The 16442-nt window shown below is 39.3% G+C and overlaps 1 protein-coding gene across 2 annotated transcripts in view; it reads right to left on the reverse strand.

Annotated features, from left to right (window-relative positions):
• GYPA (glycophorin A (MNS blood group)) overlaps positions 1-15331 on the reverse strand; it is a 30854-nt gene extending 15523 nt beyond the window's left edge. Inside the window, exons 1-2 of one of the 2 annotated variants that reach the window (XM_072773422.1) lie at positions 15205-15331; positions 10991-11041 (exon numbers count right to left, since the gene is read on the reverse strand). In XM_072773422.1, coding sequence (XP_072629523.1) covers positions 10991-11041; positions 15205-15241 — 88 coding nt within the window. In that variant the 5' untranslated portion in view covers positions 15242-15331. Of the gene's footprint in view, positions 1-10969; positions 11042-15204 lie in introns of both variants that reach the window. The other variant, XM_072773421.1, reaches the window with a different exon arrangement.
• Between the last annotated feature and the right edge of the window lie 1111 nt (positions 15332-16442).

Here is a 16442-nt window from a genome sequence, read left to right on the forward strand (position 1 = left end):
TTCAGGGTAAGGAAACCAAAATCCCACAATACCCCTAAAAACCACCAAGGAATGTTTTGATGCTTACATTTAACATTAAGAGCCCCTTAAGTCTGTGTAGCTCTCCCACATTCCCTGAGCCCCAACCAGCTAAGAGATATCTGTGGACATATGCAGTGATGCAAAGCAGCAAAATTTCTGTGAATACAGGGATTTTAAGTAGGGTTTTTTACAATAGAATCTTTAGTTGGGTTGACGAGGTAAAAGTATCCGAGCAAATCTGTAACCATTAAATAACAGATGTGAGTTGCCTACACCTCTTAGGGTTATGAGAAATGTCTCTCTCTTTTTTCTCCCGTGCTCTGGGCCTCTAGATTTCTATAGCTAAATTAGGTTTCAACAAATCCTATTGCATCATTTGCAAATTAAAGGTCAACTTAAATACTGTCCTCTTTAATTCAGAATGTGCTTTTATACTTTATATTATAAGGTTTTTTTTGTTTTTTTTTTTTAAGGCTCTAGTTATTTATTCATGAGAGACACAGAGAGAGAGGCAGAGACACAGGCAGAGGGAGAAGCAGGTTCCCTGCTGGGAGACCGATGTGGAACACAATCCCCAGATGTGAGATCACACCCTGAGTGGAAGGCAGATGCTCAATCACTGGGCCACCCAGGCGTACCTATTACAAGGTCTTTTGGAACATATAATCCAAGTTCCTTACTTTACAGATAAGAATTTGATATCATAAAAATTAACTGATAAGCATAATTTAACACAGCTGGTAAGGAACAGAATGGTGACCTAATTCTGCTGATTTCCAATAATATATCCATTTCCAGATCTGTGCCTGGTCAAATCTTGTCAGCAAGATTTCTTGGATGTTTTAGCATATTAGTTGGTGAACATTGGGGTGCATTGTGCACACACACAAAAAACAATTAAATTCCTTGAGATTCTGGGATCCCAGGGGCTAGGAGTTTTAAAATAGTCATATATTCTTCATTTTGATTTTTTCATACTAATTTATTGAACTAATTATATCTCTTAGCTTTCAGTGATCTCTTGATATAGTCACTATGAGAAACTGTTTTCTGTTCTAGTAACATTCACATGAGGGTCATTTTTTTAAATCTGTTCACTTCTTTTAGGAAGAACACATCCAGGGTCACCTGGGTGGCTCAGTTGGTTAAGCATCTGCCTTCACCTCAGGTCATGATCCCAGGGTCCTGGGATCCAGCCCTGTATCAGGCTCCCTGCTTGATGGGCAGCCTGCTTCTCCCTCTCCACCACTTGTGCTCTCTCACACACTCTCTCAAATAAATAAAATCTTAAAAAAAAATAACAAAGTGCAATTTTGGACAAATATTCTATAGTCTTGCTTAATGCCCAAGCTTCAGGTAGCTGAACTCCTGTCATGATGTGATAAAGCCAGCTCTTGCAGCTGCTGGTTTGGATTTGGTTCCTTTCTGACTTGCATTTGATAGAAGTCTTATCTTGCAAGAACAAACTCTAACAAGGCCACACCCTGCATATGAAATGCCCGTAAGTAGTTTCCAAGTCAGAAAACTAAATTCTCTAAGTGCTGTAGTTTTTATTTTGGCATTGTAATGACCATAAAAACTGATTGATAAATTTATCTCTGGAAGTTCTACACAGCTCATTTGTGGTAAAATAGGGACAAAAATTCACATCTCTTGACTTCCAACTCAGTATCTTTTCTGTCAGGCCCTATTGTTTTATACAGAGTGAATGTATACATGGGGGATCTGTGTGCTCCAAAAAATATTTGGAGAAGACTATTGCTGTGAAGCAATATTTTAAAGGAAGTATTTGGTTTTGCTCTTGAACCAAAGCATTAACAAACTCAATCTGGCTCGAGTTATAATAATATAATTAGATGTTCATCCTGTCCATTGTCATTCATTTTTCTTTTTTGGAAGGGTTTAGTAGGCTAAAATAGCCCTTATGATTTAGAAAAATTGAGCTTTCTAAAGAATAAAGTGGTTGTTGTGATAACATCTGAGCCTAGTGTTTTGGATAGCCCTCAATATTTTGTTTGAACTCTCTGATAGACAGCTCTTAAAGAAGGAAGCAGCCTGGTAACTGGTGCAGTTAGTGGGAGAAGTGTCAATGCAAAGACCCAGTTTCTGTTCATTTACAGAGTGGCATCCTCTGGCAGTTCCCATGCAGCTAGGTAATCATATTTCCACTTTCCTTAACTTGATAGAATAAGAGCTCCTCACTGAGTCTGCCTTGAAGCTGCTGTGGACTAGGATAACAACAGCTTTCCTCAAGGGACCTTGAACATGATAGCCTGGTTCTGGATGGCCCAGCTTCTGGCCATCCTTACTGTCCCAAGTTATTGGTGAGGCAGCAGGGATGGAAAGAAAAATCAGCCTATAATCTCAGCCATTGTGTTTTCTTCGGCCCAGACAGAAAGAAAGCAAGAGATATTTATGTCTATTATCTTAGTGAGAAAGGAGATCAGATTTCAGTCTGATATGATTGATGTAGCTGCTGCCACTAACTAGTTGATGATATGATTATGTCACTGAACTCATCTGGGCCTCGGTTTCTTGCTTCTAACACGAGAGTAATGGAACAGATATCCTCTAAGGAACCTCACTAGTCCCTGGATATTTATATGGCCGATATAATAATATTCATATTTAGCGCATTGTGTATTTACCACATTCTGGGTACCCTTTTTTGCTATCTTCAAAGCAATTACCTGAGCACATATTATTATATATTAATCATTATTTGTAGAGGAGAAAAACAAAGATCAGAAACATTGCCTAGCTTGCCTAAGATAGTTGAATAATAGCAGAGCTGGGTTTTGAATTCAGATCTATTTGACTGCAGAACCATCTGTGAAGGTCTACCATGATCTATGCAGAATAAAAAGAAAAGAGACCACCAAATAAATTGTTCTCAGAGATTAAATTCTCAAAAAATTATGTAACAACTCTGAAGCAAACCTTCATTTATGGCAAATCAGGGCTAACTGAAGAATACAAAAATAATAATTTACCTTGTGCATAACTGAGGTGGGAGGGGCATACCCCTAACATAGAAGTGTAGAGTGTATAGAATAGAATGTAGCCACATTATGGAAAGACAGGTGTTTCTGTTAAGCAACAATTTTCTAGCTGAAATATCATCTTTTTGAGCCAAGCATCTTCCAATCCAATTACCATTGCCTATTTCAAATTCTCAGGACAGAAGAGGACTTCACATACTTCAAGTGTGCCAGCTTTAAGGCATTGGCATTTTGGTAGCTCCTCCACACATTAGGTTTGAGCTTAAAAAGGTTAGACTGGGTTAGAAAAATTCTAATGAAAAGTGAAAATTTTATCTCAAAGCTCTCACACCACTGCCCCTGCTTGAACAATGACAAATGGCATCAATAGAAACTAGATCAGTATTCTCAGTCCTGACTGCATATTAGAATCAATCATCTGTGATACACAGATATGAGATTCCAGGGTGCTGCCAGCAGTGAGAGCCACTGCTCCAGACTAAAGTCACACGTAGAAACTTCATTTTCCAGAGTTTTAAGATCTCTTATTACATTTTCTTAAAAAAATAATTTTAGTTATTTATTTGACAGAGAGAGAGAGAGCATATTGCAGGTAGACAGAGAGGTGAGAGAAAAGTAGGCTCCCTGCTCAGCTGATGCTCAGCCCCAGTGAGGGGTGGATCCCAGGACTCTGGGATCACGTTCTGAGCCGAGCCGAAGGCAGACGTTTAACCAACTGACCCACCCAGATGCCCCTCTTACATTTTCTAAGGTTCTTGCATCACCCTTATCTAGAGCTTGAACAAATTCAGAAAAACAACTAGATATTAGCCTGATTTGCTTGAGAAATAAAAACGTACACCATTTGCCATATTAAGTGATGATATTTCTTGTGGTTTTGTCTTAGAAAAGCCCCTCTCCCCCACATTTGATTTAAAGTTATGCATTTTCCAAGGGTAAGTGTGGAACAGAGAAAGCAGAATGGCTTGGATGGAAACATGGGTAGTAGGCCTGGAGCCTCACACCCTGTGTCCACGGCCAGCTGGGAGCAGTTCCAAGAAACCCCACAAGAACTTATTGTTCTTTAGTCTAAAACTTAGTTTTCAAATTGCAGAATGATATCCCTTGGCAGACTTTCTGTAAAAGGACAAAGAATACAGAATAAATATTTAGGCTTTGCAGGCATCATGGTTAGTCTCTGTTACAAATCTTTCATGATGTCATTACAGTACAAAAGCAGCCATAGACAATACATAAGCCAAAGCATAAATGAGTATGGATTTGTTCCAATAATTACTCATGGATACCAACATTTTAATTTCATCTAATATTTGCTTGACACAAAATATTATTCTTTTGATTTTTTAAAACACCTAAAAAGCAAAAACCATTGTTACCTTGAAGGTTGAAGGTTGTACAAAACCAGGTAGTGGGTTGGATTTGGCTCACAGGCTGTAGTTTGCTGGTGCTTACATTAATGCATTTAGAATCTCTGGCTATAGAACCCAACATCACTATTTTTTTAAGACAGCCTCTTAGATGATTCCAACATTTAGTCAAGATAGTGAATTCCTACAGTAATCAGCCTTAAAATCAACTCATTGTGTCGTTACTGGCATTAAAATATTAAATTATATGAAACAGAAGACAGTGCATCACACATAATAAGGACAGTTATTATTTTGTGGAATTTTAATTCATATATGTTTATGCATTTGTGTAGAGTGAGTTGCAATGTACATTCACTATGTCTTAACCACATTTGAATACATCTGTAGATTAATATGCCTTGCTATACTCTACTTGAACACCTGGCCCCCAGAGGGGCTAAGAGAATCAACAGCCCATGACACAACTGAAATCCATTCAAGGCACAAATGAGCTGTTGACGGGGTAGTTGACTCCACCATAGAACAATATTATCCAGATTTTCTAAGGTCCATTAAAGCAGAGTTTCTATGTGTACTGTGCCATTAAAATGATTAGAGAGCTCTGAGAGAGAATTCATTAAGCACATAAAGTTAGCTAACAGGATAATTACAAATAGGTTATATACCTTCAAAACATATCAGAGAATAAAGGCAAACTGACCATAGCATATAGGTCAAAACATCAGAAATAAATCATTAAAAAAAGAAAGTATGGAAAAGACAACAAAAGATACTAATGTGAGTTGTGAATCCATAAATGCATATAAATTAAATTTCCAGACTAAACTAAAAAGACTTTTAAATTGAGTCAAAATAGAAGGGAAAAAAGACTCCAATGCATGTATGCTAGATCACAAGGGACACAAATAAAAGAATGCAAGATGTGTAAAAAAATAAATGCAAAGGTATATTAGACAAGTAAAAACAGGAATCGAAATTTTAAAATTAGAAAAAGTACAATTAAAAGCAAAGACAATTAAAAAGACATGGAGGATTAATTTATACCATTAAAGGATATATTGCACAAGGACTTTTAGGTAAATATGGGCCATTATATCCCAAAACTATAGCAACAAGATATACAGAACAAAAGAAGAAATTGACAGAATTACAATATTAGTGGAAAGTTTTAACAGTTTTGTGATAGGTCAATGAAGCAAAAATATAAACACTAACCGGACCTGAAAAACATCTGGCTTGCAACCACAAGTGATTGTGTGTTCCTATATTCCTATACACTCATTTTGAAGTGACATTGCTGAATTGCCTGTCAGGATGCTTTTCAGATCTGTACCTGACAGAGTAGTTCAGAGAGGACACAAGAGACATATCTGTGCAGTGTTTCTCCTAGCAGGATGCAACTTCACTGCCATGATTCATCTTTCCAGTTGCCTTCAACCCATGTACTGTATTCATGTTTAATACTTTGGGATTATTTTATTTCATTTGAAGTGATAATCATGAAAGGGAGATCCTGAGATAAAAGACTTATCTAGCCCAGATTAAAAGGAACAAAAGGCTAATATTATAGCCACACAATTCAAGTTCTTTAACTGCACCAGAAGACCATCAGCCTTCATTACAGTCTCCACTTTAGTGAAAGCACAAGCAGAGCACTGAGTGACAACGTTGCAAGAGTGAGGAAGAGTCAAACCTGGACTATTGCTCTGAAAGAGACAAATTAGGCAATTTAATGTATTGATTAAGGGCACGGATTCTAGAGCCAGCCTGCATGGGTTCAAACTAATTTCCCTAACTACTAGCTGAGTCCTTGGGCAGCTGGATTAATCTCTCTATACCTTTGTTTCATCTTTTGTAAAATGGGGATAATAATTGTCTCTATCTTAAAAATTATTGACTGAATTAAATGACATTTAATTAAAATATGTCTAAATTTCACACAAACAGAAAAGCTGCTCTTAAATATGGAATTGCTAGGAACCACAAATAACCAAACTAATCTTGAACAGAAGTGGAGGACTTACACTTCAAAATTTCAAAACTTACTACAATGCAACGGTAATCAAAACAGTATGCTGCTGCTCAGAGAATCAATGGAATAGAATCAAGAGTCTAGAAGTAAACCCATACATAGATCAATTGATTTTCAACAACAGTGCCGAGGCCATCAAATGGAGAAAGAATAGTCTCACCATTACAATGTAACAAAAACTCAAACAGCCCAATTTAAAGATGGGCAAAGCACTCAAGTAGACATTTCTCAAAAAAGGACATACAAATGGCCAACATGAAAAGACGCTAAATACCATCAGTCACTGAGGAAATGCAGATCAAACCCACAATGAGATACGACTTCACATCCACTAGAAAATAACAAGTTTGGCCGAAGATGTAGAGATTGGAGCCCTCATACACTCCTGGAGGGACTATAAAATAGGGCAGCTTCTGTGGAAAAAAGTATGGCATCTCCTCAATAAGTTATACATAAAACACCACAAGACACCAAATTTCTAATCCTTAGGTAACCTCAAAAGAGAATTGAAAACAGGAGTTCAAAAAAAAAGTACAGAAATCTTTATTTATAATAGCACTTTTTACAAAAGCCAAACAAGTAGAAATGACCCAATGTCCATCAATTGATGAATGAATAAATAAAATGTGGTATATCCATGCAACATTTATAAAAGAGAATGAAATACTGACACTTGCTACAACATGGATGAAAGCACTTAGCATACTAAGTGAGGAAAGCCAGACATAAAGGGCCATGGGTTGGATGATTACATTCATATGAAATATTCAGAATAGGAAAACTGGTAGAAACAGAAAGTAAATTAATGGTTGCCAAGGGCTGGTGGGAGAGGAAATGAGAGTTTAATGATCTGGTATTTTCTTTTAGTGTTATGAAAATGTTCTGTGATTAGATTGACACTATGGGTTTACGACATGGTGAATGTACTAAATACCACCTAGTTGCATATTTTAAAATGGTGCAAATGGTGAAATTTGTTACATGTATATCTCCACAATAAAAAAAAAATTAGGGGTAGCCCAGGTGGCTCAGCGGTTTAGCACCGCCTTCGGCCCAGGGTGTGATCCTAGAGACCCGGGATCAAGTCCCAAGTCGGGTTCCCTGCATGGGGCCTGCTTCTCCCTCTGCCTGTGTCTCTGCCTCTCTCTCTCTCTCTCTCCCTCTCTCTGTGTTTCTCATGAATGATAAATAAAATACTAAAAAAAAAAAAAAAAAAAAAAAAAGACAGTAACAGAACATGTAAAATACCTCTCCAAAAAGGAGACACGTGTATTTATCTAAAGTTTCTTTCAGAATTCTTTTCAAACTCTTTGGAGGATATAAGATAGGACTCAGTGGAAAAACATGATATATTCCAAATTCAGAGATTTATAATTGCAAAATTTTTTATTTGCTATGAGCCAATTTATTCATTTAATTCCATCATTCATTTTATTCTTACCAAATAACGTAGGAGTATTTTTATGCTGCTGTAAGGATGACTTTCCCAAAGGATTCTGAAATCCATCTGGAAGAATAAACAAAAACTTCTGGTTTCAGGGGCACCCGGGTGGCTCAGTGGTTGAGCATCTGCCTTTGGCTCAGGGCATGATCCTGGAATCCCGGGATCGAGTCCCGCATCGGCAGAGCCTGCTGTCATGGTAGGCTGTGATGCCCTCCCTAGATGCCTTACATTTGCTCAGCTTCTCTACTTATTATGGACAGGAGGCTTGGTCTGCAACCAGCTGGTTTGCCTTGAACCAAAGCCAGAAGTTTGTGTTGTTTTTTGGTTTTGTTTTTTAAAGATTTAATTATTCATGAGAGACACAGAGAGAGGCAGAGACATAGGCAGAGGGAGAAGCAGGCTCCCTTCAGAGAGCCTGATGTGGGACTGGATCCCGGGACTCTGGGGTCATGACCTGAGCCAAAGGCAGATGTTCAACTGCTGAGCCACCTAGGTGTCCCAACTAACTAGAATTTAAATAAAAACTTGAAACAACAAACAAAAGGCTGGAAAGTAGAAATGACCTAAAGTATTTGAAATGTGGCATAGGTTAAATAAACTCTGATTATGTATCAGATGTAATATTGTGAAGCCATTAAGAAGTTTTATAAGAGCTATTTACTAAAATGGAAAATATGCTCTTTCAGGTTTCAGAATACTGCGTAGAGTAACTTTTTAAAGTATATGTTTATAAACATACCTAGAAAAAAATTTCTGGAATATTTGTACCAAAATGTCAGCAGTGCTTCTTTCTAGATAGCAGATTTGGAATGATTGTTCTCTTCTCTTGAGAAAAGAAGTAGAACATGTTGGTTAAGGCTGAGGGCTCTACAGTCAAACCTCCTGGAATTGCATCCAGTTTTCCTGCTCACTATATGTCTTTAGGCACTTTAAAAATATTTTATTTATTTACTTGAGAGAGAGAGAAAGCGGAAGGCAGGACAGGAGGAGCAGAGAGAGAGACATGCGGACTCTTTGCTGATCACAGAGCCCAACGCCGGGCTCAAGCTCATGACTCTGAGATCATGACCTGGGCCAAAATCAAGAGTATGGATGCTTAACCAACTGAGCCACCCAGGTGCCCCTCTGAGGCAAGTTTTTAAAACTCTCTGAACCTCTGTTTTTTCATCTGCACAATGAGGATAATATCTATTCCATGGTTATTGTCAGAATAAAATCCATGTAAGGGGCTTAGCATGGTGCCTGTATAGAAAGTGTTCAGTCTGAGCCACTAATATTTTCCAATTCTTATCTTTCCTCTAATAAATATGTGAAAAGTTAAATATAGGCCCTGACCCTTGTCTTCTCTTTACCTATGGTTTTTGTCGAGTGGAAAACTCTTTGTAGCACTGAGTAAATATTTTGTATCACTGGACTCACAGTACCTAGGGTCAGAGGCAGTGAAAGTAGACCTGTGATTGCTATTTGTATGGAGACTTTGAAGGCACAGTAACAAGTTAGGGCCACAGGAGGCTAATACTACAAAAGACTAATGTCAGTCACAAAGAAGTCTGGTTCTCATATTGGATTAGAAGAAACATAGCTTAGCAGAAAACCCTTAACTTGACTCATTCTCCATTTACTACCAGGGATCTAAACTCTTCTTCCCTACATCAAGCAAGTTTGTTTTTCCTGCAGTACCTAGTTAATCGCTTACACTTAACACCTCCACCGGTTGGTTATGCACACCTCAGAGAGAAACCCGGCACTTTGCTTGGATCTTTAAAAGCCACTTGCTAAATGTGGTCTGATTCTAAAATGCCAAGGGAAATGAGACTCCAGCTGGAAGAGGGTAGAATCTCCTCCTGCACTTTTGCTTTGGAGGCTGGTATCGAGCTCAGGGACTGAAAGAAGAATGTGCAGTGTTTTATGGTTTGGGGCTTACGATGATTTTACAGTCACGTACTTTTCTGAGACAGACATGGGCCAGAACACTCCATGACTCCCATGAGGGATAGAAGTCTCTTAGCGAACAAAGTGCTCTAAGGTTCTATATGCTGCCACTTTTCTGGTACTCTCAGCTGCTGGAACGTGGCAGCTGGCAACTTGGGTTGTGTATCATAACAGAGTTGTGTGTCACAGTACATGTGTATGAATTGTGTATCATAACAGAAAACACAAACCTTATAAATAATGGAAAATGGGAAAATTATCAACGATGGTTTATTTCATCTGTTCACCAATAATTCTTGCTTTTTTTCACTACCAGATCTCTGAAATCAGTTTCACTAGGCATTGTAGCCAAGTTTATTTGAGGAGTAATAACCACAATGAAATGCATCTGACAGGAATGGATAAAGAAGATGTGGTCTATGTATACAATGGAATATTCCTCAGCCATTAGAAACGACGAATACCCACCATTTGCTTCCACATGGATGGAACTGGAGGGTATTATGCTGAGCGAAATAAGTCAATCGGAGAAGGACAAACATTATGTGGTCTCATTCATTTGGGGACTATAAAAAATAGTGAAAGGAATAAAGGGGAAAGGAGAAAAAATAAGTGGGAAATATCAGAAAGGGAGACAGAACATGAGAGACTCCTAACTCTGGGAAATGTACTAGGGGTGGTGGATGGGGAGGTGGGCGGGGGGTGGGGGTGACTGGGTGATGGGCACTGAGGTGGGCACTTGACGGGATGAGCACTGGGTGTTATTCTATATGTTGACAAATTGAACACCAATAAAAAATAAATTTATTAAAAAAAAAGAAAAAGAAATGCATCTGCCAAGATCTTGGTTTTCCTGCTAATATTTGTCAGCATCGTTTCATGATAGAGGCCTTAGAAAGCAGAGGTTATTTGTTCAGTTTACTTTTATTTTTTTTTAACTTTTCCTAATTACATTTTATTGATTCTCTTTGCAGAAAATTTAAAAAGCCTTAGAAAACAATTTAAAAAAGTCACCTACAATCCCAACACGCAGAAATAACCTTGGGATGTTTCTCCTCAGGACTTTTGTGTTAGTTTCAACCTAGGTCATGTCTCATAGAAGACCACACAGACAGGTACTTATTAAATATGCAGAAATGTTGATAATGGCTGGAAATCTATTACATACCTGCTTGTGTCGGTAACTTACTTGATATTTCATGAGGAATGATTTCAGTGACATCTTGAGTAGAAATATAACCTATAAAAACAAGTTGGAGAAATTGCTTAAAATGTGCTTCCCAAATTGGTTTGTAGATATTTTCTTTAAGAAAAAAAAAGATTTTATTTATATATTCATGAGAGGCACAGAGAGAGAGAGGTAGAGACAAAGGCAGAGGGAGAAGCAGGCTCCCTGCAGGGATCCCGATGTGGGACTTGATCCCAGGACCCTAGGATCACGATTTGAGCAAAAGGTAGATGTTCAACCACTGGGCCACCCAGGGACCTCTTTTCTTTTTAAGATAAATGTTTTCAAGAATTCTCTATAAACCAAAGTAAAAAGAAATTCATCACAGGAGTGTTAAATCTGGTTCCCAATTTAAAATTAGTATGTGCCAGTTTTTTTTTTTTTTAAGTTTATTTATTTACTTGAGAGAGAGAGAGAACACGAGCAAGAGAGGCAGGAAGAGGAAGAGAATCTCAAGCAGATTTCTTGCTGAGTGAAGAGCCTGACCTGGAGCTCCACAACCTGAGCCAAAACCAAGAGTGGGACACTTCACCAACTGTGCTACCCAGGCCCCAAGTGTCTGTCAATTTTGAGGTACCATCTCTTCTTTCCCTTCTCTTAGAGGTCTTTCCCCAGGAGTTCATAGTGGGGTGCCCATTTCTTTCTAAAAACCCAGTTTCAGGGAAGCCCAGGTGGCTCAGCGGTTTAGTGCCGCCTTCAGCCCATGGCATGATCCTGGAGACCTGGGATCGAGTCCCACATCAGGCTCCTTGCATGGAGCCTGCTTCTCCCTCTGCCTGTGTCTCTGCCTCTCTCTCTCTCTCTCTGTATCTCTCATGAATAAATAAATAAAAATATTTAAAAAAAAAACCAGTTTCACACCAAGCTAATGAGATTCATAGGTTTGGGAACTCCACTACAGGCCATCTCAGGCTGAGCTTTGAGAAGTCACTGATTGTTAGAGATGGAAGGGAGTTTAGGTACTATCTACTCTGTATTTTATTCAATAGGCACAAGGAGGAAAGTTCTTGGATTGTTGAAGAAAAAAGAGATGCCTTGTTTCTTTACTTAGTCACTCTAAGCATGTGCTTTTCAAACTGCTACACCTGCAGACCTATGTAGTAAGAGGCTCAGGGTATCCGGGTTTATCTCCATGGAGCTCTCATTTTTTCTAAGCAAATGACAATGAATATTCCTTATTTTCTTCTCCTCTTTCCCTCCCTTCTCCTTTCCTTCCCTCCCTTTACCTGCTTCTTTGTTGATTCAACCAATATCCTACTACATGTCGAGAGTTGTGCTAGATTCTGGAGATACCCTAATGAAGAAAACAGCCATAATACCTGCCCCTTTGGATCTTCCAATTAAATTAGTATATTATGGCCTAGAATACAAACTTTTGCAAATATTTTAAAGTAAAATCAGGGAACTTTTAGAGGATCCCGGTTGATGACATTATTTGCTGGTGGGAGTGTTGCAATATCATATTCTCAAATCCTTCTTAGTGTCAGAATTTGATTTTCAAAGAAAGGTTTTGAACACACTTAAGTTTTCTCCCATGTCAGAGTTTTTGTCCTTGCCCTTCCCTTTTCCTTCCATGCCTTCCCCCCAGATTTCTTAAGTTGGCTTTTTTTTTTTTGGTGGGGGGGTCAGTTCTCAGCATAAATGTCACTTGCTCTGACAAAAATTTCCTGCTACCCTTTTGCAAGTTAGCCTTCTGCATTATGTGTATCACCTTTCCTGGTTTAATTTTCTGTGTGGTATTTATCATTGTTCTTGTGTGAGTAATTTACGTATTGGGTGGAGTGTTGGTGATCCCTCCCACTGTGGGGTGCCCCCACCCACCCTGAGTGGCTCCTGTGGAGCTCACTGGTCTGCTGTGGCCTCAGCATCCAGCCCCTGGCACAGAAATGCCAAAAGAACACTTGAATTCAGGGACTAGGAATCCCATAATTTCACGAGAACTGGCTTTCCATTTGGAGGATGACATCTGATAAATTTAGAATTAGAAATATCGGCATGGGGGTTGGGGTAACTGGGTGACAGGCACTAAGGAGGGCACTTGATGGGATGAGCACTGGGTGTTATACTACATGCTGGCAAACTGAACTTAAATAAAATGTATTTTTGAAAGACTCAAATATTGGTTTTACCCTTAAGATTCCTTGAGAAAGAAAAATAACCTCTTTTTTTCTCCCTCCCTAACCAAAGATGTTGAATTAGCCTCTCACTTTCCAGTTTCTTCATCTCAACTGATAAGGAGGGGGGAGTGGGGGCAGGATCCTGCTCAAACACCTTCCATTATTCTATAAAGTAGTCACATCCAGAGAATTTCTTCAGAGGTTTCAGAAAAGGCAAAGATGGTAGCAGCACTGGCACTGATGGCCAAGGGGGTCTTTGGGATCACGTGGCCTTGATGAGCTCTCAGGAAGTGTCAACAAAGGTCTTAGTACACTATTGCTTGAGCAGTTGTAGACCTGAAGAAGTTCTTTCTTTACCAGGAAACTTTTCCAAATATCCCACCCCACCGCCACCGCAAAAAAAAAAAAAAAAAAAAGGAACAATGCATCCAGTTTGATGGAGTAGGCCCCCTCTGCCCTCTGAACGACACAGAGAATACCTCTTCTCTCTTCTGTGTAATAGCTCTCCAAGTATGGGGCTACATTTAAATATTACCACATCCCCTCTGCTTGTTTCCTCTTCTTCAAGCTAAATGTCCTTAGGCTTTATGACTTGAGAACAAATGAGAGCAATTGTGTTAGTTTTCTGTTTTCCTGAAAACACTCAGAAATCATCATCCCGTCCCCAGATTTGCTCTCTAATCAATCATTACTCTCATAGCTAAGTTATTTATTAATTTGCTATGACTTTGTTTAGTCTCCATTCCTAGCAGGCAGGTACCAACATCATGCACATTTTACAGATGAAGACACTGAAGCAAAGAGAGGATCCTTTGCCTTAATATTCCCCAGCCTTTCAGGTGTGGAAGAAGGTTTGAGCTAGTTCCGTCTGTTCCTCATGCTTACGTTTTAGCCATTAAATTTTTTAAAAAGATTTTATTTATTGATGAGAGACACACAGAGAGAGGCAGAGACACAGGCAGAGGGAGAAGCAGGCTCCCTGTAGGGAGCCCAATGCGGGACTCGATCCCAGGACCCTGGGATCATGACCTGAGCTGAAGGTAGATGCTCAACCGCTGAGCCACCCAGGCATCCCACCATTACACTATTTGATCCTCTAATTATATCTTGGAAAATGCTAGATCCCTTCCATGTCTCCTACAGAGGTCCTTGACATGTGCTCCAATTTGAGACATTTCAAGTAACTGCCTGCTCTTTACCTCTGTGCCAGGCACTACTAATATTTTTAGCACATAAACACTGCATTTGAGAAGACATTGACTATATTACTCTCAGGAAGAGGCCAAAAATATTGCTAATTTAATACAACTTAACAATATTCCATGTCATGATCTCAGAGATCGTGAGATGGAACCCCTCATTGGCCTCAGCACTGAGCATGGAACGCTCAGGATTCTTTCTCTCCCTTTCCCTCTGCCCCTCCCTGCCTGCTCGCTCTCTCTCTCAAAATAAAAAAATAAAAAATAGTAATACTCCATGTTATTTATTTATTGTAATGAATTGATTTTGATATTTTGATTTCTTCCCAAACCACATAATAAGCCAATAAACCAATAAGCATTGCTTTCTCTTTTTCCTCTAATCATACCTCAGTAACAGACCCCAGAGTGGGAAACAACTCCCCCCATGAATTCAGAGTTCCTTCTTGTAGCTTGGACTCTTTTGGCAGGTGGAGGAAATTCGAATTTTTCATAAAACTTTTTGAAACCCGAGGACCAAATAACCATTTAGAAGTTGAAGACAAGGCAACAAATTTATTCACACAGAGATATTTCTCATAATATTTAATGCAATTCTTTTCCCTCCAGCTAGGCTTAGCACTGAAGCATGCTTTTCATACTAGAAAATTGTGATCCAGCCATGATTACCAACCACCTCAATCCAATTCCTGCCACCCTACCAGCTCAGGCCCAATAAAGATCCATCCACCAGACTGGGATCTGAAATACTATTCACTTAGTTATTTGTTTAAGTAAGAACTAAAAGCAGGCAGTTTATATTTTAATCTATAATTTAATATCCTCTATAACAGCACGATGCTAAAAAAAATCCACTTACCTGAGAGTAGTAATACAATTACTATTTTTTCATACATCCTGAGATGAGGAGCTGGCTCTCAAAACTCAAAACTCAGTGCCTGTAACCCACCAAGGACGGGCTGCTGTGGCGGTCCAAGGCCCCAGCCCGGGTGCTGTTATCTTTCAGACACACATTTTTGAGGCAGCAGTTGATAGGCCTGGGAGGTATTTTAAATTATGCACATTTGTCAAACATTTGTCAGTGAAGATACATACCTGGCATTATTAAAGTGTTAAGTAAAATCTTTACTGCAGGCAACCGGCTGCTGCTACGTGTTAAACTTCCTTTGCTTAAGTGGGCATTGCAAGGCAGTGGTCTTCAGGATCTATCCAATAGGACAAATCAAAACTGGGCCTTTGCCTTTGAGGCCTGAGGCTGGGGTCCTGAATCAGGCCGGAGTAGCTGTGTGGGAGCCAGATAGCTCCTCATTCTTCATGCAGAGATTCTTGCGGGCCAGGATGAAAGTGACTTCTTAGGTGTGAAATGAATGTATTGGAGAACTTACATTACCGTTGAGTGCTCTGAGGTTTGATAGAACTTTCAAACTCCTGACAAGTCACACAGTGATAGGAGAATACATGAGACACAAGACAATTTTAATTCAAAACAGCGTTTCAGCTGAACAGCTAGTGCCCACATGGCTGCAGTCAGAGCATCATTCCCCTCCAAATTACACCTCCCTCAGCAAGCACAAGTGAGGGCCAGCACAATAAATGCGAACACTCACAAATAAAAACAGATGCCCCTGAGACCTTGTTGTAAAGCAGATTAAAATGAGGAGTATGGCAGCTTGAGGAAGACCCATTTTAAAGGGAGGCAGAAAAAAAAAAAAAAACACCCCACAATCTGAATTAAATCTGAAACAGCTCAAAAGAAGGTGATTTGGTACTCTACCTAAATCTTCCTCTTAGAATCATGAATATCTTTCCTGCTTGCCCCAGAAAATCAACTTGCTAAGTCAGCAACTTGTCAAATAAACTTTATGTATACTTTTACCCAAAATGTGGTTTAAAAAACTATTTATGAAACTAATGGTTTGCAGCCTCAGAAAATGGAGCCATGGAGGGGGCGGGGGGTGAGGTGGGGGAGGACAACACCCTTACTGGGGAAAAGATGGAGATAAATGTCAGCTTACATCCCAAACAGGGGGCTCTGAGGAACAGTGCAAGAGAGTTAAAGCCCTGGAATCTTGGAGGCTCTCGGAAGACATGGCCAAT

This window comes from Canis lupus, chromosome 13 (assembly GCF_048164855.1).
Source record: "Canis lupus baileyi chromosome 13, mCanLup2.hap1, whole genome shotgun sequence".
NCBI classification, from domain to species: domain Eukaryota; kingdom Metazoa; phylum Chordata; class Mammalia; order Carnivora; family Canidae; genus Canis; species Canis lupus.